Raw genomic sequence first — 24718 nt, 5'->3', positions numbered from 1 at the left:
TATTTATTCATTCTTCGAGGGTGCACTTAGATACCTGCGACCTGAAAGTTGCTCTGAATAATGCAGAAGTGTGGCAGCCCGGTCCTCCTCTGCAGCATGATTGTTTGTTTCTTTTCATCTTTCCACTCGAAACAATTTTATTAGCTTGTGAAATGTTACACAACACAAAAACTAGCTCTAAAATCCTGATTGTGCACAAAGGAGAGGATGGGCACTGCACTCACGCACACACTGATTCAAACACACCACATAGCCATATACAAATGTGAGGTAAAATCTCATAACATCTTTAATCATATTTTGTTGTACAGATCGAAGGATACACAAATATTAAACGCTCCTCGCTCCTTTTTTTACATAATGGCGTTGTACCAGCAAGCATCTCATAAAGCATTTTCAAAAACATCCTAAAAACTGTGTGACTATATGCTACTGTGGTCGTCACTAAAACACAAGTGCTTTCAATCAATAAGTACATTATGATACAATAATAATAATAATAAAACATAGCCCTAAAAATATCTACAGCCGACTATGCACATGAATTGTCTTTAATAAACGTACCTGCCCTAATGGAAGACTGTGCCCTTTAAAAAGCTGAAAATAAAGGTGATTTTAACATCACAGGAAATATCCATATGTGCAGCAGGAAGGGACATAACATCCTTGTTTCTTTGAGGAATGTCAAGGTAGAGAAGAAAGACATTAACAATAAAATAAAACAATAGATGTCACCTACACACTGGTGCCGTATGGGTTTTCTGACACCACACCGCCTGTTAAAATGTTCATTTTCATTATCTGAGTTCCTGAGCTTTTGTTTAACCTGGCCCATCTCTTTAACCCTTAGAAAAATAATCAAAGTAAAACTGTAACAATCAAATGTGGGGTGAGTAGCAAAAATGTCTTCAACAGTTTCACAAAGCACTGGCCAAAATATAGTCAATGATACAGATAAAATAGTTTTATAAAATAAGGAGGACAGTGTAGAAAGACAAATGCATCCAGTGCATTATTCACTACAGTGCAATCAAATATAAAAGTCTCTACAACAAACCACAAAAATCCTTCATTAAAAGACATTGCACAGTTCAAACGGGCTTAAGAGGTGCAAAAATAAAAGGACTGGCCGGAATATGTGCCGATAAAAGATGACGGACTGAGAAATTTCATCTCAAGGTTCCTATAACAAGGTAATGTAAGGAGTGAGGAGTGCCACCTATTGGTATTAAAGCATATAGGTTTTGAAAAAAGGCACACAGTATTTATACCAGCATGTTGTTTTGTACAATAGCAATTTCAAGGGTTCAATTAATTACAGATTTATCTTCGTGTCTGTAATAATACCTATACAGCATCATCAACATATTACCTGAGAAAAACATGTATCATCAGTAAGTCACATACAGTAGTAAACAAGCAGAAATATAAGCTGAGCAATACAAAAAAATCTGCATTAATAAGAAAGAATCCAAATATTTTTGGTCAGTGATTACTAGTCTCCTGTTGTATTTCCATATACAGTCTCCTCCTTTAACAAACATTCATTTTTTAACAAATAAATACCACAAAATAGAAAAAGCTACAAGATTCTTAAGAAAAAGCGTGACAGGAATAAAAAAATAAATACAGCACAATCTGATAAAGGCGTTCCCTTTACGAGTGTCTGCGCAGTTTTCATGTTAAGAGTGAAGATGAAGAGCCCGGCCTATGCGTTGTTGTACCCGTTTTTGCCATAACCCTTCGGTTCTACGTTGTCGTAAATAGAGAGCGCAGCTGTGTTCTGGTAGATTAGATCCACGTTGGTTCCAGTTCTTGATCTGATGATGTCCATGGCGCACTGGTTCAGGAAGACGTACTGATCCTGCAGGGACGTCAAATAGAAAAACTCCACTGAGCTGCATTTCAAATAACATGTGCGGTAAAAAAAATAACAGCGTGTGTGACTGTGTCCTACCTCTGTCTGCACCATGAGGGGCCGGTGCATGCGCAGATCGTGCACGATGCCGTACACGTCCACTATGTTTTCCCTTTCGATCTGGAAGAGCAAACGGTCGATGGCGATGAAGGTACCTGTACGTCCAACACCGGCACTGAGCGTAGACAACGTAGACACACAGACAGAGGAGGGAGCAGACAGAGGGACAGAATATCAGATGAAACAGTTCAGAACTGAAGGTAAAAGTGTGTGTTCCCGTTGTGTTTTTGTGTTTTTGTCGGACCTGCAGTGGACCACAGTGGGAGAGTGTCTGGAGTACTGGTTCATGTGTTCTCTGACCAGATGCCTGAAGCTGATGAGGAGCTCGGTGGTTTCTGGTACCCCGTGATCCGGCCAGGCTGTGAAGTGGAAGTGACGCACCGAACGGGTCTCTGCTGTTTTCACCTGAAGGACGAAACACGAACGCACGCACAAGCTCAAAATAGTTGCGACTGATGAGATCTTGTTTCGAGGACATTCAACGGTTTCAAGGATTCATATTTGAATGTCATTTCATCAGACTCTGACTCACAGCGCCGTGTGATTACTGCACATTCATTAGACCGATGACAAATGTTGAGCAGGGTGTTGTTTGTTCACTCTTTAAGATGATTTGGATGTAGGTCAAGTATTACACACTAAGGGTGTTAAATAAGCACTTGATTCTGACCCTCCTGCAGTGTCCGGCCACTTACATTTTTGATGTCAAAGTCCCTGATGGTCCAGTCTTCAAGTGGTATTTCAGAGGTCGTTGTCACAGTGATGTCTCCATAGATCTTAGTGCCAGAATCCCAGTATTGCTCACATTTTACCTGGGAAAAGAAAAACAAATCATTCTGCAAGTATTCAGAATTCAAATTCAGGATACAGAAAAGATCCCTTTTCAACAACACGTAACATATAGAAACTCCAGCATCTCTACTCTTCTATTATTTATTTATTTTTGGGTACATTTTATGAGCTATTTTCAAACCAGCGATGCTACACCTCCTCCTCCAGGTGAACAACACATAACTGTAGAGTGCAGCAGGAAGCTGAGTAATAGATGAACCATACACTGTACATACATTCAGTTGGTTTGAACACACACTCTGCAGAGTTGGCTGCCTACAGACCACAGAGATGTTGATATCTTAAATATAAATCATGTACTGGGAAGTGGTTTATATGGAATATAAAGCAGCGTGGGTCCGCAGCTGTACTGTTTGTTTGGGTTTTTATTTAAAAGGTACAATATATAAAAAGAAATGTGTTTAAAACATTCAAAAGTGAAATTAAATTATCAACAGCATTTAAAAAGACAAATTTTAGTATTTTTCTGTGTATGTTAGCAGGTAAATTCTCCTTCTTAGGTATTGACTTGACTATTTTTTTGCCTCAACCCATATAAAATGTTTACTGTGTGAAATGTGATCATTTATAGCACTTGTCTCTCTTCTTATCTGGTTTAGATTTTCAGTGGTCACACATGATTCTTACATGTTGTTTATTCCACAACGACACCACAACATCTGTTGTTTTACGGTGGAGGATCATTCATGGAAGATATTTCTTCTACTTTTAGGATGAGATATTCAATGTTCAGGCTGGGGATGTTGCATTACACCATGATATTGACAAATCAAATATTGATATCATGTTAATAAAACACATGCCCCTGATCATTTCCTTTTTTTCCCCCCGTCCTCGCTTTGTCAAAGTAAGCGGCAGTTGTGCAACCTAACGCCACCATAAAATGTGTGTAATTGCTCTTTTTTGTACAGTTATGGTTACAGACTCTCTCTCTCCACCTCCCTATACTTATATTTTGAGACAAAACATACAATAAACCAAGTTAAAAGTAGTTTTTCTATTGATATTGCTAGTTCTGGTACAACAGTATTGTGGATAAGGACATAGTGTTCCCATGTATGTACACACGTTGCTGCTAGGCATTGTGTGTGTGTGTGTGTGTGTGTGTGTGTGTGTTGTTACTCACCCGTCCCTGCTCATTACAGCGTGTCAGCATGACCAAAGTCTGTACATTCTTCTCCCAGACCATCCTCCAGAACTCGTCGACCGTGGTGGGCAAAGGACCCTGAGCTGCAATAAACTCCTTCCTGGAGTTGTAACCCTGCCGAATGAAGCGTCAGCACACAGCCAGAGAAACACAAACATCCATCCTGTTCAGTTTTTCCAGGAGATTCTCAAGTGTATTTAAAACATGGTTGTGAATGACGTGGATGGTTGAAAATGAACATTAAGGGAAAGAATTAGCAGTTAATGTTTACTGATACTGAAGCAATGACTGAGGCAGAGAGCCGCTTTTCAAGAGTGTCAGTACGCACCGGCATGTAGTTAGCATTGATGTAGTCATCATAAGGACTTCCATGGACAATAGAGAGTTTCACCCTAGAAGAGTCATCTAGGAGGCGAGAAAAGTATGATAATTTTGATTTAATGACCGATTAAAATGGGATATAGTAGAAGATACAGTATGAGAGGCGATGATACAGTTTAAGGAGTGAGGAGGGTTACTGTTGAAAGCAGGAGAGGCGGATTTGTTAAGGTGACTCACAGGGAAGCACGTTGTTGTAGCGGTTCTTGGGCTTGTTCTCCAAAGTCAGAGCGTTTGTTTTCGCCTGACCTGTACCAACGAGCTTCAGGTCCTTCAGAAGAAAGGGAAAAAAAGTGTGATTGATGATTGGATGGCTCACTCTGTGCCCCAAATCTGGTGCAGTTCCTCTCTCTCTCTCAGCGTGTTATACAGGTTCGTGTGCATGTAAAAGGTCTTGAAAGTTAAAAATCCTAAGGTCTGCACCAACGGGAGCTCCTCTCTCCCACAGAAAACGCTGCTCCTGAAGTGCCTGAAACGCCTTTAATTATGTGACTTCTTGTCTTTGCATCATTTTTGCCTATATTCACGCTAGAAGTGACGCTAACTGCAAGCTGTAAACAGGAAGAAGAAAAACGACCAGAGACACTGTGAGCAGTGCTGGGTCAGGCATGTGTGAGCTGACCAATCAGAGCAGACAAGAGGAGAGGCCTTGAAGAGACAGGAGCTAAAACAGAGAATAAAATCTTTCTAGAATAAACCTGATAACAAATCGTACATTGTTTAGATGCTGGTCCTCCTGTAAAGATGATTCAATATTTCTTTCGCTTTAATTGCCTGCTATGAATAAGTCATTTATCCACCAGCCCTTAAATATTAAGCTTATGTCTCACCTCAAACTCCTCAGCAAAGCCACAGTTGGAGTCAGCCTTCTGCCTCCTGTAGTAGGCCTCATAGTCCTCCACCCTCACAGCCACACTTCTGCTCAAATGGACACCAGAGGTCAGACAAGAGTCACGAGTTTTGTCGGTACAGTTCAGTCGGTTCATGTTGTGCAACATGTGGTAGATCTGATTGAAGAATTATTATACTTACACTTTAGCTCTGGAAAAAGAAAGGGAAAAAAACAAAAACAATGTTCAGCCACAGTTGCAAAAACAATCATTCTCCATGTATTTTAAAATTAAAATAATTAAATTATTATTATTATTATTATTATTATTATTAATAATGAAAACCTCACCTTATGGCATGAATCTGGATGTCTGACGATTCTTTGTTGTTTAACCTGCAGTACATGAACAGCTTAGAGTTTAGTCCCGTACAAACTGACGTAAAGGTGCAAATGTGTCTGCCTGTCAAACTTATACTGCCTTAGCTAGTTAGCTCAGTTAGCTGTGCAGTTAGCGGTTCAGATTGGGAGCTGTTGCCCGGGACAGCCTAGGGCTACCTGGTTAGCATGCTAACTTCAGTAGATATATAATATAACACAGACGTCATTATGTCACAACTGCTATTTATTCACATTCTGTTGATAATTTAAGTAAATTTCTGAATGTTTCTGACTGAAATTCTTAAATCTCGCCCCTTTTAATCACAATCGTCAGCAATGGTGACGACGACAAACCTTCTCCAGTAGATAATGAAGCCGATGAGGATGATGAAGAGAACGCAGAAAATTCCCAACGTCACTCCAATAGCAATGGCAGTGACAGCTAAAATGTGACAAAGATTAAGACAGGATCAGGACAACGAGAACGAGCGTTTCCTCCCATCAGAGGAGCGTTTTATTGCACCAAAACATACATTAAAGAAACAGCTTTGGTTGTGACTGTGGTACCTGGGTTGCTGGGGAGGACGACGGTAAAGAAGTGTGTTGTTGAGACCAGCGACCGTGTGCCATTTACGAGCATAGAGTTGTCTTGCAGATTGGTAAACAACACAATAGCATATCTGCAGGATTAAACAAATCAGATATTTAAAAAATCTTACTTCACATGTACAAGTTATTCTATCATTGAGAGGTTACTTATGCATATAATCGGCTGCAGCACACCTATCGCTACACAAACTGGTTTCTGTTCTTACTGGTATTTCCCGTTGGCAGACAGGGCACCATTCGTGTAGTCCAGGAATTTGGATCCATCTCCTATTTCTATGTTCAGGTGCGTCGCTACACTGCGTGAGAGGGCGATTTTTGTGACTGTTGCCAAGTACACCTGAGTACTCCCCTCCTTCCACTGATTGTAAGTTTTCTCCAAATAGTTCCTCCAATTAGAAGTGTTGCCTGAAAAGACAGGGATTACAGAAAAACAATTACTGACAGTCCTGACGGCAACAATGAAATTTACGACAGCGCGACATCATTTCAACACTGTCTAAAAGAAAAACACCTACCAGGGAGGTTATTTGTCATCAGCACCCCAACATGTGTGATCGGCCCGCTGGTGTTTGTCAGCAGTTTGGTTTCAACCTGAATGGTGAACTTGTTGTATGACTTTTCTGTCTCCATCACTAGTTTGTCAGCGTCAGATTCAGGTATAACGGGTGGATCTTGGAAAAAAATATTAACGAGAAAAGATCTTCGTAAGTTTTGTAACTCAAAAACAATAATTAAAAATAAATAAATAAATAAATGTTGCAGGGAGTTTTAAGCGTGCTACCTGAACCATTCTGCAAATGTATCAGTTTCTATGTGCACAGATTTATTGGAGATATTTTGGTATCTGTGCACAGGTTGTTAAATTCCCAGTGAAGTTTACTGTTTAAGTGCACTGATGTCATTTCAGACATTAAAATATATTGTTAAATTGTAAAAAAAAAAATGGTTTTGGCCAAATTGTTGTTATTTGACGCACCTCAAACACTTGAATTATAATGTTCATAAAGCACAATGTCCTACCTGTGATGCCTGTCGTGCAGGAAAGATTCGTAGCAGTGCTCGGCTGTCCACAGCTCAGACTCTTCACGGTCAGGTGGTATTCAGTAAAGTGACTAAGATTGGACACAGTTTGAGCACAACAGCTGCTTGTCGCGTTGATGATCTGGTTGTTAACAGCGACCTGGAAGCCAGAATATTTGCCATCTGGGTTGTTCCAGGACAGGTTGACTTCTGCATTTGGTGTATTTGGACCGTTGCAAGTTAAGTCTTTAACTGGGCTGGCATCTGCAGCATCAAACAGAAATGAATGTCAGGAAACACAACATCAGTAAAATTGTATAAAAATGTGTTATTTACAGGTAATCTAAAACTTGGTTATACAGACTGAAATATCTTCACTTTATCATTTATCCCGACTTACTTCCGCTCTCTTCACCTCTTAAAAACTCAGAATGCAACATTCTTTTTTTTACCTGAAATCGCTCCTAAAATAAGCTTTCACAATGTTCATACGTCAATATGAAAATAATCGATCTGTTATGACCGTACTTGTGCATTCGGAAATCGGTGTTGGAGCCCCCTCTGTTCCATCAGAGGTCTCAGTGGTGACTGTGATGTCGTAGGAGCTGCCAGGAACCAGGTCAGGGACTTTATACTGAGTTTCCGCAACTACGACACTCCTGGGCCCGTTTGACCTTTGCCAGGTCACATTGAAGCGATAGCTGTCCTTGTATTGGTCAGGTGTGTCCCACATGACCGTGATGCTCCTCTCTTCTGTTGAAGTACTGAGATTCCTCACAGTGAACGGCCCTGATTGTTTTAAAAGACAGAGAGTTGTAAATGTCTTTCTAAAACATGAAATAACACGATGACAGTGCGTGCCCTTTTTTTCAGACACAGAAATAAAACCCTTACTTGTGGTGACCTTGTGGATCTGAACCTCCTCACTCTCAAAACCCATGGGGCCCACTGTGGACACAGAGATGTTGTAGGGAGTCCCAGACAGCAGGGAGGTGAAATTATGCCTGGTGCTGGTGCTGGGGACGTTTTCTCCTCCCTGGGTTGGAATGATGCACCGGTACTGAAATGACGCACCGGTCATCAGAGGAGCTTCCTGCCACCGAATGTCAATGGAGCCGGTTGTCTTGCTCAGGACCTCAATCGCCCCGGGAGGATTGGGGACTTGGCGGGTGGAAGTGCAGAAAGTGAGTAACATCACTCTAAAAAATCTCACTAATATAGGAATGCTTAAAGGGATTACTCAAGTGTTTTGTATTACATATATAAAACACAAAGATTTTAGGTTACTGCAGGCCATTTTTTAAAAGCATACCATGAGTCAAACTTTAAAATCTAACAAATGTATCATACTTACATGTTGCATTAGTGACAAATCCAGATGGTGCATTGAAGGGTCCACTAAATGTTGTTATCATGACACTGTAAAGCCGTCCAGCGGACAGGCCCTCAAACAGCCGGGAGGTATCCAAAGAGCTCAGGTTTTGCTCCTGTGAGGAACTGCCGTTCAGACGGACCATATACCGCTCCACTCTGCCAGGAGGTTTGGTCCATGACACCAGGATCGAGCTATTGGAGCCCTGGCTGGAGGCGCTGGGTTGCACTGTCTCAGGCTCTGTTCGTGTGCGGAGGAGGACGGATTAAAGACGATTAACTTCCTTGACAATGTGAAATAAAGACAAAGAAATGACTGGTGAGGAGTCTTACTGGTGTACTGAGAGGTGCAGTTTGCTTCCCCTTCGATGCCGTCGGCTGCCCGGACAAAAACACAGAAGGTGCACTCTGTCCCCGGGGTGAGCGCTGAGATCTCTGCGACTTCTCCTGGCAGGTTTGTATTCTTGGAGCCGCAGCCTGTGGTATTAACCTGATACGTGTAGCCCGGCTTGTACTCCGGTGGTCGATTCCAAGACAGACGTACGGCAGTTGTGCTTAAGGTTTCAGCCTTCAACCCTGTAACACTGAAGGGCCCTAAAAACAGAGCAGAAAGTGTTTCCTATATTAATAAATACACAGCACATTCACTCAGTACAAAGGCTGCACAGAGTAATAATGACACACTAAACTCCTTTCATTGTTATTTACGTTTTTTTTTTTGCTTGGATAGCATGTATACATACGTGTAAAGTAGGAAACTGTCACGGGTTCTGACTGAGTGCCATCTGCTGTCAGTGTGGTGACAGTGAAGCTGTAGTTGCTCCCAGAGAGAAGTCCAGGGATTGTGACTGTGGTGTTGGAGCGAAACAATGGGGCAAAATTTGAGCCGTTGGAGGTCTGCACCATGAACGAGTAGTGAGGTTTGCTCTGCGGCTGCTCCCACACCAAGGTCACTGCATCTGTGCTGATTTCTGACTGTCTCAGCATGGTTACAGGATACGGTCCTATTAAAATGCAGTGGATACACAGTACAGGTGTCAGATTTGGACAAAATAGTATGAAAAGCAGGGACTGACAGTTTTTATAAATAAGTATTAGTAAATAATAGTCACAGTTATCACCCCGGTGTGATCAGGTGTGTTAACTCCACTCACTGGTATAATTTTCTGTCGTCACTGCTGTGCTCTCATAGTCCCTCACACCCACAGTAACGACAGAGATACTGTAGGGACTTCCAGACTGGAGATTGTCCAGCAGGAATGAGTTGTTTTCAATCAGAGAGGAGCCGTTAATGTGGGACACGCTGAAGTTGTACTGACGATGGTCCATGCCGTCGGGGAGGGGCCAGGTAAAGGTGATGGAGTTCACAGTCTGAGACTGCACCGTGATGGGGCCAGGAGGGTTGGGAACTGAACAGGAGGAGGAATACATTAGCTAATAGTCAACATACATGCAGCACACACACACCACATTGTACAAATGCACAGGTATGTAAATCATGATGTGACTCACAGGTTGCATTGCACTCTGTTCTGTTATTCTCAAAGTTTCCACTGTGGGTGACCACCTGCACACAGTAATTCACGCCTGGTTTCTGGTTCAGAAACTCTGTGCTTTGAGTATTATTGCTCAGATTGCTGTGGTTTTTCATCAGCTGGTTATCTCTGTACAGATTGACAGTGTAGGAGTCCACACGCCCACCTGCCCGCGTCCAGCTCACTGACAGGGTAGTTGTGCTTCCCAAGACTGTGATGTCAGAAACCACGTCAGGTGCTGTAGTAAAAAAAAATAAGAAAAAGGAAGATTTACATTCAGCCCGAGCTGATGAACACACGTTACATTAACTTGAAGAAATATGCAGGGTTGGGTTGTAACGGAGCATTTGTAATACAGTTATGTATTCTAATAGCGATCAAGATTTGAAGGCACAGTATGTAATTTTTGCCACGACGGGGGCCTCTCAGTCAAAAGAGAACAAAAGTTGTAAGAGGTGTGGGATCATGGGAGTCCCTGTCTTCAAATATATCTACGTGTATCAGGCAGAAATGTTTTAAAGTCTTAGTCACGTTACTTTTAGTCTTATTTACTGACTTCCTTCTTCAGACTCTGACTCTCAAGGAGGTTTTAGCGACAAGCAACCAAAGTAAATGAACCGTTAACTTAAACAAAATTAGGAATTATCTGGGTTTGAACATTTAAGGAAAAATTGGGGATAATCTAAGTACACAACTCAACCCAATATATAACAAAGGTCTTGTTGTTTGACTTTATATCTTTAAGTGTATTCTACTTCTGGGATGTTACAGTGCAGAAAAATCCTGAAATACTTTTTTTTAAACCTGTAATTTTTACACTTTTATTATCTCATATTTGGGAAGTTGTTTTCAGGGGCACTCCTCCAACTTGGACAAAATGCAGACATTTAACAACCTCATTCAGGTCCTTTAATAATCTTATTAGAAGGATAACTGGCCCATCCATTAGTTATGACTGTTACCAAGCAAAAAATTATAAATCCAGGCTGTTTAAACAGCAAACTGACAATCTACTCCTGAGATAAAAAGGTGCATTTTTATTTTTACCCGCATTTTTGTATATATGATGATAGTTTGTCATTTGTGGAAACTAATTCAGCATAATTTGGCACTTTATCTTTTTTCAAATCTTGCCTATTCAACTACTTTCAGCCTCTGACATTATACACTACTCAAAATCAGTCTGGGATATTGGGATATGAGTGTATACATGTATGCATGTGCAATAACAGTCATATGAAGTGAAGTGAAACTCTAAAATATCCCAAAAGCCCAAACTAATTTCGAGAAGTGTAAATAGTTCTGTGCATTGTCCCGTCACTAAATGATAAATCAACCCTAAAATCAATCAATCAATCAGTATATTTATGAGTTCTGGCAGCTCTTCTGACACTGCTACTGACTGTATTTTTGATTAGGTAAGCTAATCTTTTAGGCTAGCATCAATGTATAACATAAAATGGCACTACAGAAGCTTTGAAGACATACTTGTGAAACTCTGTGTGGTTGCCACACTGGAATGGACCCCTCCTACGACTGTAAACACTTTGAAAGTGTAACATTCTCCAGGGGTCAGATTGGAGAAGGTGTAAGTCTCAGTCCCGGTTGAAGCATTCTGGACCACCATGTCGTGGTGGAGCACTACCACCCGGTAGGAGTAGGAGGACTTATGATCAGTTTGTCTGGACCACGTCAGCTGGATGGCCGTTGTGTTCACAGCTGCCACTTTGAGGTTGGTCACTGCTTTGGGCACTGCAGCAAACACAGCAGAGGATTATGTGAGACTAAAGACCACTGTAGAAAAAAAGGTATGACGTTTCTGCGGTGTCTTTAATCGTTCAAATGTCTCAATTCAAGACCTTACTTGTGTAGCTGAATGTATGTTCCACTGTGGATTCACTTCCTGGTGCCGCTATCGTCGTGACATTGACACTGTATCGAGTTCCTGGCTCCAGGCGTCCCACATTAGTACTGTTAGAGCTAGCTGATACTTCAGACGGTGTTCCCATATCTTTGTAGGTTACAACCATGTATGTGTAATACTGCTGGGCTCCCTGTGGGTTTGACCACTGCACTTTTATTGAGGTGGTGGACTCGGGGCTGGCTTCGAGGTTCAACACGGGGTTGGGCACTGGAAAAATCACAAAAGAGAAAAAAGTTGGCAGAAGTAGATAAAGGAGAAGAGATTTATGTAAAAGATATCTTATGAATATAAAGTGCAGTGTTTTAAATGATTGCCAGATTAACAATACTGTATAATAGATACACATATTGCAAGAAGTCCTAACTAAATGTAATTACTCAAAGCAAAGGAGACACTTCTATGTGCTTTGTACTCACAAGTGAAAGAAGAGTTATGGACAACTGAGCTCATTTGATTTTGTGGTCCGACGGTCTGCACAGTTATATTGTACGATGTTCCAGAGGAAAGCATGGACAGCTCTGTGTTATTGGTTGTGGGGTTTCGATTTTGTACATTGCCGTCCGTCGGCTGGTAGGTGACACGGTAGCTGGTGTCTGGAGCACCATCCATCAAATCAGGGGTCGCCCACTGCAGGCGGAGCGAAGAGTTTGTCGGGTGACTGATGGTGAAGGAACGAGGAGGTGTGGGAACTAAGAGGAATGAATAACAAGTGTACACACATTTATTACTTTATAATGTCTCATAACTGCAATATAAAAACAACAACAACAAAAATATACACTCAGACTATGATTTAAGACATTTTCAAGCACACATTGCGACTTATTGTGAGGACATGCTAACACGTTAGTAAAAAAACAAGTGGGGAGGTCAAACACACCCAAAGCTTTTGTTAGCTTTGCGTTTCCCCAAAATATCCCATGAAGATTAAATCAAATTGCTACTAGTTATCATTTGAGGAGTACTCGTACTGATGAACAGCAAAGTTGCTTATATACTTATATTGAGCTGCACAAGATCTGAAAACAAAATCATGAAAACAATGACAGTATCGTGTGATGAACTTACTGGTGGCAGCTGAGAGATAAGACGTGTTACTGAAGTCTCCAGCCACAGCGGTCACTGCGATATCAAACAATCTCCCAGGACGTAATCCAGCAAAGTTGGTTGTGTTGTCTGTGGTTGTTGTGCTACCGGAGAAAGCTAAGTCCTGGTTTGAGATGTTCACCACATAGAGTTCAAACCCCCCTTGACGCAAAGTCCAACTGATGTTCAGGTAATTAGTTCCTCGTGCTGTAATGGTAATGTCTTCAGGCATGTCAGGCCCTAGACACAAGGGAAGTAGAGGGTGATAAAAAAACCAAAACATTATATTCATGTCATCATGTTCGTGTCACATCTAAAAAATGACATAATAGGATTAAAGTACAAACTGTATATTTGCAGTGAATTCCTATTAAAACATAACATAATACTGCAACATGGTGAATATATAAGTCAACATATTCCTATATTTCTAAACAATAAGGTCTAAAGTTGAAATTAGTGCCAACACACAGGCAGAGAAACAAAATGTGTGAAAAATGTCTCATTACAGTATCTGCATAACCCGAGGTCAATAGCAAAATGACTCATACAATAAACTGACCATCAAAAAAAAGTAATTAAAACATTTACCAATTGTTGCAGCGCTACATGCATCGTAATTATTAAAGGGTAACTCCGACAATTTAATTATTAACATCAAGGTGTGCTTACAGGTCTTGTAAGGTCGACTACTGCATATTTCAAAAAAACATTTAGTGTGAAGCCTTTTGTGGCTCCAGATGAAGCTGTATGTAATCTGATAAACTGCCCTCCAGTGATGTCACTCAGTGGCTAAACTGCATTGTGGGTAATGTAGGAGGCAGGTTTTGAAAGGGAAGAAGAATGTGTGGGATAAAAAGGTGATTACACTACTTTTCTCACATTTACAGTTGTACTACCAAAGACCTGTAAACACAATGTAATGTATAAAATTGTTGGAGTTACCCTTTAATACTTCTATTTATAGCTGCCTTTTTATGAACACCATTTCCCACAAACCCAAAGCAATTATGGGTTTAGTATCACAGCAATGCTATACTATAAGTCCTCCTATTTAGCATTTATAGATAGTGTATAAACAAGTAATAAGTGATATTTCGTTGTAAATGAATAAGGGCTTATTAATGTAGTTATATGTCAACAGATACTGAATGTCAATACAGAAAAAAAAAGTTGTATTAATATAAAATACGTCTTCACAATATGTGCTTCATCCAATGTTTATACACTGCTTATAAACATGTTGAATGGACTGGAGGGATTTAAAGCAAAAAGTAATGCTACCAGCTTGATTACGGACTTTCTCAAAGTGTGGACTTACTTGTGAAGGTGGTTCTTAGGGTTCTTTCTCCTTCATTTGAGGGATTGACAGCAACAGCAGACACTGTTATGTTGTACCGGGATCCAGGAATCAAACCATTGATAGTAAAGGAGGTGTCTGTAGTGGTGTCATTGAAGGTGTCTTCTCCTAAGGTCCACTGAACTATGTACCCGGTTGCATTGCCCTCTGGTTTATCCCAGTGCAGAGACACAGACGATGTTGTGACGTCAGTGATGGTGGGATTCCTGACCACAGCAGGTACTGCGCAACGCAAGACAGGATGAGTGGATTAAAATAAGCATGTTGGATACATTTTTCAAACAATTTCTAGCACCAGGAGATGTTACATGCAGAAAATATGGCTTACCTGTCACTGAAGTGAATGTGTTAGGTTCTCCTGGTTCATTGTCTCCAGCAATGGCAGTGATCGCAATTGTGTATTCGTTACCAGGTATCAGGGGTGATAGCACTGCAGAGGTATTATCTGTGTATGTGAACATCTGTGATCCTCCATTATTCCACTCCACCTTGTACTTGAACACCTCACCAGGAGGTTTTGTCCAGTTCAGAGAGATGGAGGTGGTGGTTGTGGATACAGTGGGTACCTCAATTTTATTAGGTCCTAAAGAGGAGAGGAGAGGAGAGGAGAGGAGAGGAGAGGAGAGGAGAGGAGAGGAGAGACAAACAGTCAAATGTTGGAGAAAATAGACAGATTTAATCATCCACATGTAAAAGCAAAGCAGTATACGAACAATCATCAGCACAAATGTTATACTGCCAGTGGATGGAACCGGAGCGAAGGTCCAGCACATACAGTACACATCCCAGTGGTTACTTACTTGTGTATTGAGTAATAAAGGTACTCTGTCCTTCAGTGAGGCCATCACCTGCCACTGCAGTAACACTTATGTTATACTGGACACCAGCAATCAGGTTGATAATGTTTATATGTGTTTGATTCACATTTTCAGAGTCACTGATATTTCCATCAGTCCAGTTTACTCTATAGAAGGAGCTACGTCCCCGTGGTTCAGTCCAGGTCAGATACAAAGAGGATGCCGTTATATTAGAGACGGCGAGATTGCTGACAGCTTCAGGCTCTGTGAGTGAGAGGGATGATATGGACAAGGATTTGTAATGTCTACTTGCAGTGCAATTTTCTCCGCCTCAGTATATAACAAAGTTAGAGTAAAGATGAAGCACAAAGTAGACTATAAATACTTCCATGAGCAGAAATGTGACTCATCATCTTACTTGTATAGTGAGAAATCTGAGCCACTGCACTTTCTGTTGTGTTATCTCCAGCCACTGCTATGACAGTAAAATTGTACTGCACTCCAGCAGTCAGCCCAGTGACATTCATTTCAGTGTCAGTGACACTGTCAGCCCAGTTAGTTGTCCCATTAGTCCACTGTACTCTATAGAAGGATCTATTTCCCTCTGGTTCAGTCCACATCAGAGATATAGAGGATGTTGTGATTTCAGTGACGTTGAGGTTTCTGACAGCTTCAGGTCCTGTGAAGGGAAAGGTGTTATATCGCAATCAAATTCACCAAAACAGTAACTTTGCAACCAGACCCATACTGTCCCAGCAAACATTGCAGTATCAAGCTGCTTCCATGCAGCTGGAAGTTCATCCAACATCGTTGTGTCACTGGATCCACTATCAGCTGGTCGGGTTGCCACACTTGTTAAGCAAGACACCCTGCACTGCGAGTTGCACAAAAGGCACTCTGAAATCTGATATGACTGACCAGAGCGTCCTGACTGAGAAACAGCTGGAGGAATCTGATTTGAATCGCATTTCAAACCACCTCCAGATGAGGTTTGGATCTGACTGGCAAAAATCACATTTCATTTGTATTTGTGCTAAAGAGACTTCCTAAAGCTCGATACATTCTGAGCATACCAAAAAAACACGTGAGCTGGTAGTCTGGAGGTAGCCAAAGACTTCGATGGACCACTGAGCCTCACACCCTACAATGAATGTCGTGACAAGCCACACTGTGGAGAAACCTCATTGCAACTACTGTATCCATGACCCTGTTCATGGCAAAACAGAGCTTTGGGCCAAAGACGATTAGCCAAGAACAAACAAGCAAAAACATAAAATTAACCCAGGCCTTTGTTTCACAGGTGAGCTTTCTTGTCATCACAGCAGTCCAGTACAACAACAGCATCACTGCAGCTGATGCCCAAACCAGCAGTCAACACCTTCTCCTCAGAGAGGACTTGTTATCTGGACTTTTCTTACAGTGACTTCAGAGTTTCATCCTGCTTGGGATCACTGCAGACAGTCTTTAGCTGACAAAGTGCTCGGCTGCTTTGCCAACAGGTGTCTTCTGCACACTCTTGCTACCTGACAGTGTGAACCGCATCTAAATACTTACTTGTGTATTGGAAAACAGCTTTACTCTGTCCTTCAGTACGCTCATCATCTGCCACTGCAGTAACACTTATGTTATACTGGACACCAGCAGTCAGGTTAGTAATGTTTATATGTGTTTGATTCACATTTTCAGAGTCACTGAAATATCCATCAGTCCAGTTTACTCTATAGAAGGAGATATTTCCCAATGGTTCAGTCCAGATTAGAAACACAGAGGATGTTGTGATATTAGTGACAGTGGGATTCCTGACAGCTTCAGGCTCTGTGAGTGCAGGATGAACGTAGGATGAGGAGAAAAAATTAGAGCTGGTGAAAATATAATACTGACCGTTGCAAGTGCAAAATCTACAAGTGATCAGAGCAAAGTTGCCAATCCAAGAAGTTACAAATGACAAAAAGCTGCAATCTAAAATAAATTAAAGTTTTGTTACTTGTGACTGAGGTTAATGTTTGACCGTCTCCTTCTGTCTGATTGTCTCCAGCAACAGCAATGACTGTGATTGTGTAGGTAGTACCCGGGATCAGGGGTAATAGCTCAGCAGAGGTATTATCTGTGTATTTGACCATCTGTGATCCTCCATTATTCCACTCCACCCTGTACTTGAACACCTCACCAGGAGGTTTTGTCCAGTTCAGAGAGATGGAGGTGGTGGTTGTGGATACAGTGGGTACCCCAATTTTACCGGGTCCTAAAGAGTAGAGGAGAGAAGAGGACCGAACCAAGTGGTACAACCTATGTGAGTGAAATCTGTACTACTTTGTGTAATTGTGTCCGTTGCTTTAAACAATCACACATCAGTAACACTATGATATTAAAAGGCTGTTTTTTTTTAATCTTCATCCATGATTCATTCCTTTGATACAATTGTTTCCACTTCCTTACATGATGGAGTTAGAGAAAGGATGAGAAAATAGACTATAAATACTTTCATGAGCAAAAATGTAACTCATCATCTTACTTGTATAGTGAGAAATCTGAGCCATTTCACTTTCTGTTGTGTTATCTCCAGCCACTGCTATGACAGTGAAATTGTACTGCACTCCAGCAGTCAGCCCAGTGACATTCATTTCAGTGTCAGTGACACTGTCAACCCAGTTAGTTGTTCCATTAGTCCACTGTACTCTATAGAAGGATCTGTTTCCCTCTGGTTCAGTCCACATCAGAGATATAGAGGATGTTGTGATTTCAGTGACGTTGAGGTTTCTGACAGCTTCAGGTCCTGTGAAGGGAAATGTGTTATATCGCAATCAAATTCACCAAAACAGTAACTTTGCAACCAGACCCATACTGTCCCAGCAAACATTGCAGTATCAAGCTGCTTCCATACAGCTGGAAGTTCATCCAACATCGTTGTGTCATTGGATCCACTATCAGCTGGTCGGGTTGCCACATTTGTTAAGCAAGACACCCTGCACTGCGAGTCGCACAAAAGGCACTCTGAAATCTGATATGACTGACCAGAGCGTCCTGACTGAGAAACAGCTGTAGGAATCTGATTTGAATCGCATTTCAAACCACCTCCAGATGAGGTTTGGATCTGACTTGCAAAAATCACATTTCATGTGTACTTGTGCTGAAGAGACTTCCTAAAGCCGATCTTGATTCATTCTGAGTATGCCAAAAAAACACGTGAGCTGGTAGTCTGGACATAGCCAAAGACTTCGAAGGACCACTGAGCCTCACACCCTACAATGAATGTCGTGACAAGCCACACTGTGGAGAAACCTCGTTGCAACTACTGTATCCATGACCCTGCTCATGGCGAAACAGAGCTTTGGGCCAAAGACGATTAGCCAAGGACAAACAAGCAAAAACATAAAAATAAACCCAGGCCTTTGCTTCAGAGGTGAGCTTTCTTGTCATCAAAGTAGTCCAGTACAACAACAGCATCACTGCAGCTGATGCCCAAACCAGCAGTCAACACCTTCTTCGTAGAGAGGACTTGTTATCTGGACTTTTCTTACAGTGACTTCAGAGTTTCATCCTGCTTGGGATCACTGCAGACAGTCTTTAGCTGTCAAAGTACTCGGCTGCTTTGCCAACAGGTGTCTCCTGCACACTCTTGCTACCTGACAGTGTGAAACGCATCTAAATACTTACTTGTGTATTGGAAAACAGATTTACTCTGTCCTTCAGTACGCTCATCATCTGCCACTGCAGTAACACTTATGTTATACTGGACACCAGCAGTCAGGTTAGTAATGTTTATATGTGTTTGATTCACATTTTCAGAGTCACTGAAATATCCATCAGTCCAGGTCACTCTATAGAAGGAGATATTTCCCAATGGTTCAGTCCAGGTTAGAAACACAGAGGATGTTGTGATATTAGTGACAGTGGGATTCCTGACAGCTTCAGGCTCTGTGAGTGCAGGATGAATGTAGGATGAGGAGAAAAAATTAGAGCTGGTGAAAATATAATACTGACCATTGTAAGTGCAAAATCTACAAGTGATCAGAGCAAAGTTGCCAATCCAAGAAGTTACAAATGACAAAAAGCTGCAATCTAAAATAAATTAAAGTTTTGTTACTTGTGACTGAGGTCAATGTTTGACCGTCTCCTTCTGTCTGATTGTCTCCAGCAACAGCAATGACTGTGATTGTGTAGGTAGTACCCGGGATCAGGGGTAATAGCTCAGCAGAGATATTATCTGTGTATTTGACCATCTGTGATCCTCCATTATTCCACTCCACCCTGTACTTGAACACCTCACCAGGAGGTTTTGTCCAGTTCAGAGAGATGGAGGTGGTGGTTGTGGATACAGTGGGTACCCCAATTTTACCGGGTCCTAAAGAGTAGAGGAGAGAAGAGGACCGAACCAAGTGGTACAACCTATGTGAGTGAAATCTGTACTACTTTGTGTAATTGTGTCCGTTGCTTTAAACAATCACACATCAGTAACACTATGATATTAAAAGGCTGTTTTTTTTTAATCTTCATCCATGATTCATTCCTTTGATACAATTGTTTCCACTTACTTACATGGTGGAGTTAGAGAAAGGATGAGAAAATAGACTATAAATACTTTCATGAGCAAAAATGTAACTCATCATCTTACTTGTATAGTGAGAAATCTGAGCCATTTCACTTTCTGTTGTGTTATCTCCAGCCACTGCTATGACAGTGAAATTGTACTGCACTCCAGCAGTCAGCCCAGTGACATTCATTTCAGTGTCAGTGACACTGTCAACCCAGTTAGTTGTCCCATTAGTCCACTGTACTCTATAGAAGGATCTATCTCCCTCTGGTTCAGTCCACATCAGAGATATAGAGGATGTTGTGATTTCAGTGACTTTGAGGTTTCTGACAGCTTCAGGTCCTGTGAAGGGAAAGGTGTTATATTGCAAAACAAATTTAAAAATCACTCCATCGCGCATATCTGTTTTTAAATCAAAATGAATCAAATTCACCAAAACAGTAAATTTGCAACCAGACCAATACTGCCTCAGCAACATTGCAGTATCAAGCTGCTTCCATGCAGCTGGATGTTCATCCAACATCATTGTGAGTTGCACAAAATGTACTCTGAAATCTGATATGACTGACCAGAGCGTCCTGACTGAGAAACAGCTGTAGAAATCTGATTTGAATCGCATTTCAAACCACCTCCAGATGAGGTTTGGATCTGACTGGCAAAAATCACATTTCATGTGTACTTGTGCTGAAGAGACTTCCTAAAGCCGATCTCGATTCATTCTGAGTATGCCAAAAAAACACGTGAGCTGGTAGTCTGTACGTAGCCAAAGACTTCGATGGACCACTGAGCCTCACACCCTACAATGAATGTCGTGACAAGCCACACTGTGGAGAAACCTCATTGCAACTACTGTATCCATGACCCTGCTTGTGGCAAAACAGAACTTTGGGCCAAAGACGATTAGCCAAGGACAAACAAGCAAAAACATAAAAATAAACCCAGGCCTTTGCTTCACAGGTGAGCTTTCTTGTCATCACAGCAGTCCAGTACAACAACAGCATCACTGCAGCTGATGCCCAAACCAGCAGTCAACACCTTCTTCGTAGAGAGGACTTGTTATCTGGACTTTTCTTACAGTGACTTCAGAGTTTCATCCTGCTTGTGATCACTGCAGACAGTCTTTAACTGTCAAAGTACTCGGCTGCTTTGCCAACAGGTGTCTTCTGCACACTCTTGCTACCTGACAGTGTGAGCCGCATCTAAATACTTACTTGTGTATTGGAAAACAGATTTACTCTGTCCTTCAGTACGCTCATCATCTGCCACTGCAGTAACACTTATGTTATACTGGACACCAGCAGTCAGGTTAGTAATGTTTATATGTATTTGAGTCACATTTTCAGAGTCACTGAAATATCCATCAGTCCAGTTTACTCTATAGAAGGAGATATTTCCCAATGGTTCAGTCCAGGTTAGAAACACAGAGGATGTTGTGATATTAGTGACAGTGGTATTCCTGACAGCTTCAGGCTCTGTGAGCGCAGGATGAATGTAGGATGAGGAGAAAAAATTAGAGCTGGTGAAAATATAATACTGACCGTTGCAAGTGCAAAATCTACCAGTGATCAGAGCAAAGTTGCCAATCCAAAAAGTTACAAATGACAAAAAGCTGCAATCTAAAAATAAATTAAAGTTTTGTTACTTGTGACTGAGGTTAATGTTTGACCGTCTCCTTCTGTCTGATTGTCTCCAGCAACAGCAATGACTGTGATTGTGTAGGTAGTACCCGGGATCAGGGGTGATAGCTCAGCAGAGGTATCAGATGTTAACATGCTCATCAAAGCTCCACCATTATTCCACTCCACCCTGTACTTGAACACCTCACCAGGAGGTTTTGTCCAGTTCAGAGAGATGGAGGTGGTGGTTGTGGATACAGTGGGTACCGCAATTTTACCAGGTCCTAAAGAGTAGAGGAGACAAGAGGACCGAACCAAGTGGTACAACCTATGTGAGTGAAATCTGTACTATTTGTGTAGTTGTGTCCGTTGCCTAAACAATCACACATCAGTAACACTATGATATTAAATGGCTGTTTTTTTTTAATCTTCATCCATGATTCATTCCTTTGATACAATTGTTTCCACTTCCTTACATGGTGGAGTTAGAGAAAGGATGAGAAAATAGACTAAATACTTTCATGAGCAAAAATGTAACTCATCATCTTACTTGTATAGTGAGAAATCTGAGCCATTTCACTTTCTGTTGTGTTATCTCCAGCCACTGCTATGACAGTGAAATTGTACTGCACTCCAGCAGTCAGCCCAGTGACATTCATCTTATTGTCAGTGACAATGTTTTTCCAGTTAGTTGTTCCATTAGTCCACTGTACTCTATAGAAGGATCTGTTTCCCTCTGGTTCAGTCCACATCAGAGATATAGAGGATGTTGTGATGTTGGCAACAGTGAGGTTCCTGACTACTTCAGGTCCTGAGAGGGAAAAGATGTTATGTGTAGAAATTTTCTGAATCATTTCTATGTGCATCTCTTCTTGTGGCTGTGGAATTCTGTGCTTTCAGCTAAATGCTAATGTCATCGGTGTAGAATATTTTCACAATGTCAATGCTAAGATTCCCTTGATGGGAATGTCTCATGCTGCAGGTATCTTCATAAACCGATCTATCGGACAAATTTGGATTTTGACCTGATGGTGGCACTAGAGAAAAGTCCGAGGATCACCAAAGTTTATGGTAAAGGGGGTATTAATATTTGTACCAAATTTCATGACAACCCATCCAAATGTTTTTGACAAATTTCACTCAAAATCAAATGACAACAACATAGTAACACTAGAGGAGAACTCTGGTGATCACCAACATCAGTTGGCTTCATCCTCTGGAGACCATGAATGTCTATACAAAAATTGATGGTAACCCAATAAGTAGTTCTGGAGACCTTTCAGTCTGGATCAAAGTGGAGGACAGACTGACAAATTGCCATTGCCACACCGACAGCCGTACAGATACAATAAGATATATCCAACCCTGTCTGTCAACCACAACAAATGCTCCTGAAATCTGCACAACACTGAAGAGATGTGCCATCAACAACATCCCAAAAAATGTCCAGAGCTACAACCGACATCCAGCACATTCAGTGCAGCTCTGAGGTAAAAGCTGAAATCAGTGCAGAGTCCTCTCCACCAGGTGTCCTCAGCAGGCATCCTGACAGTATGAACCACATTTAAATACTTACTTGTATATCGAGTAACAGATTGACTCTGTCCTTCAGTAAGGCCATCATCTGCCACTGCAGTAACACTTATGTTATACTGGACACCAGCAGTCAGGTTAGTAATGTTTATATGTGTTTGATTCACATTTTCAGAGTCACGGACATTTCCATCAGTCCAGTTTACTCTATAGAAGGAGATATTTCCCAATGGTTCAGTCCAGGTTAGAAACACAGAGGATGTTGTGATATTAGTGACAGTGGGATTCCTGACAGCTTCAGGCTCTGTGAGCGCAGGACGAATGTAGGATGAGGAGGAAAAATTAGAGCTGGTGAAAAAATAATGCTGACCGTAGCAAGTGCAAAATCTACAAGTGATCAGAGCAAAGTTGCCGATCCAAAAAGTTACAAATGACAAAAAGCTGCAATCTAAAATAAATTAAAGTTTTGTTACTTGTGACTGAGGTTAATGTTTGACCGTCTCCTTCTGTCTGATTGTCTCCAGCAACAGCAATGACTGTGATTGTGTAGGTAGTACCCGGGATCAGGGGTGATAGCACTGCAGAGATATTTTCTGTGTATTTGACCATCTGTGATCCTCCATTATTCCACTCCACCCTGTACTTGAACACCTCACCAGGAGGTTTTGTCCAGTTCAGAGAGATGGAGGTGGTGGTTGTGGATACAGTGGGTACCCCAATTTTACCAGGTCCTAAAGAGTAGAGGAGAGGAGAGGACCGAACCAAGTGGTACAACCTATGTGAGTGAAATCTGTACTATTTGTGTAATTGTGTCCGTTGCTTAAACAATCACACATCAGTAACACTATGATATTAAATGTAGTTGTTTTTTTAAATTTTATTTTCATCTATCATTTATTCTTGTGATACAATTGTTTCCACTTCCTTACATGATGGAGTTAGAGAAAGGATGAGAAAATAGACTATAAATACTTTCGTGAGCAAAAATGTAACTCATCATCTTACTTGTATAGTGAGAAATCTGAGCCATTTCACTTTCTGTTGTGTTATCTCCAGCCACTGCTATGACAGTGAAATTGTACTGCACTCCAGCAGTCAGCCCAGTGACATTCATCTTATTGTCAGTGACAATGTTTTTCCAGTTAGTTGTTCCATTAGTCCACTGTACTCTATAGAAGGATCTGTTTCCCTCTGGTTCAGTCCACATCAGAGATATAGAGGATGTTGTGATGTTGGCAACAGTGAGGTTCCTGACTACTTCAGGTCCTGAGAGGGAAAAGATGTTATGTGTAGAAATTTTCTGAATCATTTCTATGTGCATCTCTTCTTGTGGCTGTGGAATTCTGTGCTTTCAGCTAAATGCTAATGTCATCGGCATAGAATATTTTCACAATGTCAATGCTAAGATTCCCTTGCTGGGAATGTCTCATGCTGCAGGTATCATCATAAACCAATCTATCGGACAAATTTGAATTTTGACCTGATGGTGGCACTAGAGAAAAGTCCGAGGATCACCAAAGTTTATGCTAAAGGGGTATTAATATTTGTACCAAATTTCATGACAACCCATCCAAATGTTTTTGACAAATTTCCCTCAAAATCAAATGACAACAACATAGTAACACTAGAGGAGAACTCCGGTGATCACCAACATCAGTTGGCTTCATCCTCTGGAGAACACGAGTGTCTATACAAAAATTGATGGTAACCCATTAAGTAGTTCTGGAGACCTTTCAGTCTGGATCAAAGCGGAGGACAGACTGACAAATTG

The 24718-nt window shown here is 41.3% G+C and overlaps 1 protein-coding gene across 1 annotated transcript in view; it reads right to left on the bottom strand.

The window, feature by feature from the left end:
* Positions 1-271: 271 nt before the first annotated feature.
* LOC141000861 (uncharacterized) overlaps positions 272-24718 on the bottom strand; it is a 52929-nt gene continuing 28482 nt past the window's right edge. Inside the window, exons 20-62 of the mRNA XM_073471742.1 lie at positions 23953-24213; positions 23421-23678; positions 22991-23251; positions 21925-22225; positions 21800-21811; positions 21441-21742; positions 21010-21270; positions 19880-20140; positions 19352-19609; positions 18922-19182; positions 17780-18040; positions 17252-17509; positions 16822-17082; positions 15686-15946; positions 15271-15531; positions 14799-15053; positions 14432-14692; positions 13093-13350; positions 12441-12713; positions 11965-12231; positions 11589-11852; positions 10078-10338; positions 9720-9974; positions 9309-9569; positions 8899-9159; positions 8549-8806; positions 8089-8355; positions 7723-7983; positions 7195-7458; positions 6690-6845; positions 6381-6579; positions 6133-6245; positions 5920-6007; positions 5536-5580; positions 5452-5458; positions 5186-5362; positions 4536-4626; positions 4306-4382; positions 3957-4091; positions 2674-2790; positions 2223-2383; positions 1958-2093; positions 272-1864 (exon numbers count right to left, since the gene is read on the bottom strand). Coding sequence (XP_073327843.1) covers positions 1709-1864; positions 1958-2093; positions 2223-2383; positions 2674-2790; positions 3957-4091; positions 4306-4382; positions 4536-4626; positions 5186-5362; positions 5452-5458; positions 5536-5580; positions 5920-6007; positions 6133-6245; positions 6381-6579; positions 6690-6845; positions 7195-7458; positions 7723-7983; positions 8089-8355; positions 8549-8806; positions 8899-9159; positions 9309-9569; positions 9720-9974; positions 10078-10338; positions 11589-11852; positions 11965-12231; positions 12441-12713; positions 13093-13350; positions 14432-14692; positions 14799-15053; positions 15271-15531; positions 15686-15946; positions 16822-17082; positions 17252-17509; positions 17780-18040; positions 18922-19182; positions 19352-19609; positions 19880-20140; positions 21010-21270; positions 21441-21742; positions 21800-21811; positions 21925-22225; positions 22991-23251; positions 23421-23678; positions 23953-24213 — 9062 coding nt within the window. The 3' untranslated portion in view covers positions 272-1708. The remainder of the gene's footprint in view (positions 1865-1957; positions 2094-2222; positions 2384-2673; positions 2791-3956; positions 4092-4305; positions 4383-4535; positions 4627-5185; positions 5363-5451; positions 5459-5535; positions 5581-5919; positions 6008-6132; positions 6246-6380; positions 6580-6689; positions 6846-7194; positions 7459-7722; positions 7984-8088; positions 8356-8548; positions 8807-8898; positions 9160-9308; positions 9570-9719; positions 9975-10077; positions 10339-11588; positions 11853-11964; positions 12232-12440; positions 12714-13092; positions 13351-14431; positions 14693-14798; positions 15054-15270; positions 15532-15685; positions 15947-16821; positions 17083-17251; positions 17510-17779; positions 18041-18921; positions 19183-19351; positions 19610-19879; positions 20141-21009; positions 21271-21440; positions 21743-21799; positions 21812-21924; positions 22226-22990; positions 23252-23420; positions 23679-23952; positions 24214-24718) is intronic.

This window comes from Pagrus major, chromosome 8, assembly GCF_040436345.1.
Source record: "Pagrus major chromosome 8, Pma_NU_1.0".
NCBI classification, from domain to species: domain Eukaryota; kingdom Metazoa; phylum Chordata; class Actinopteri; order Spariformes; family Sparidae; genus Pagrus; species Pagrus major.
This window is presented reverse-complemented; position numbering and strand designations above follow the sequence as displayed.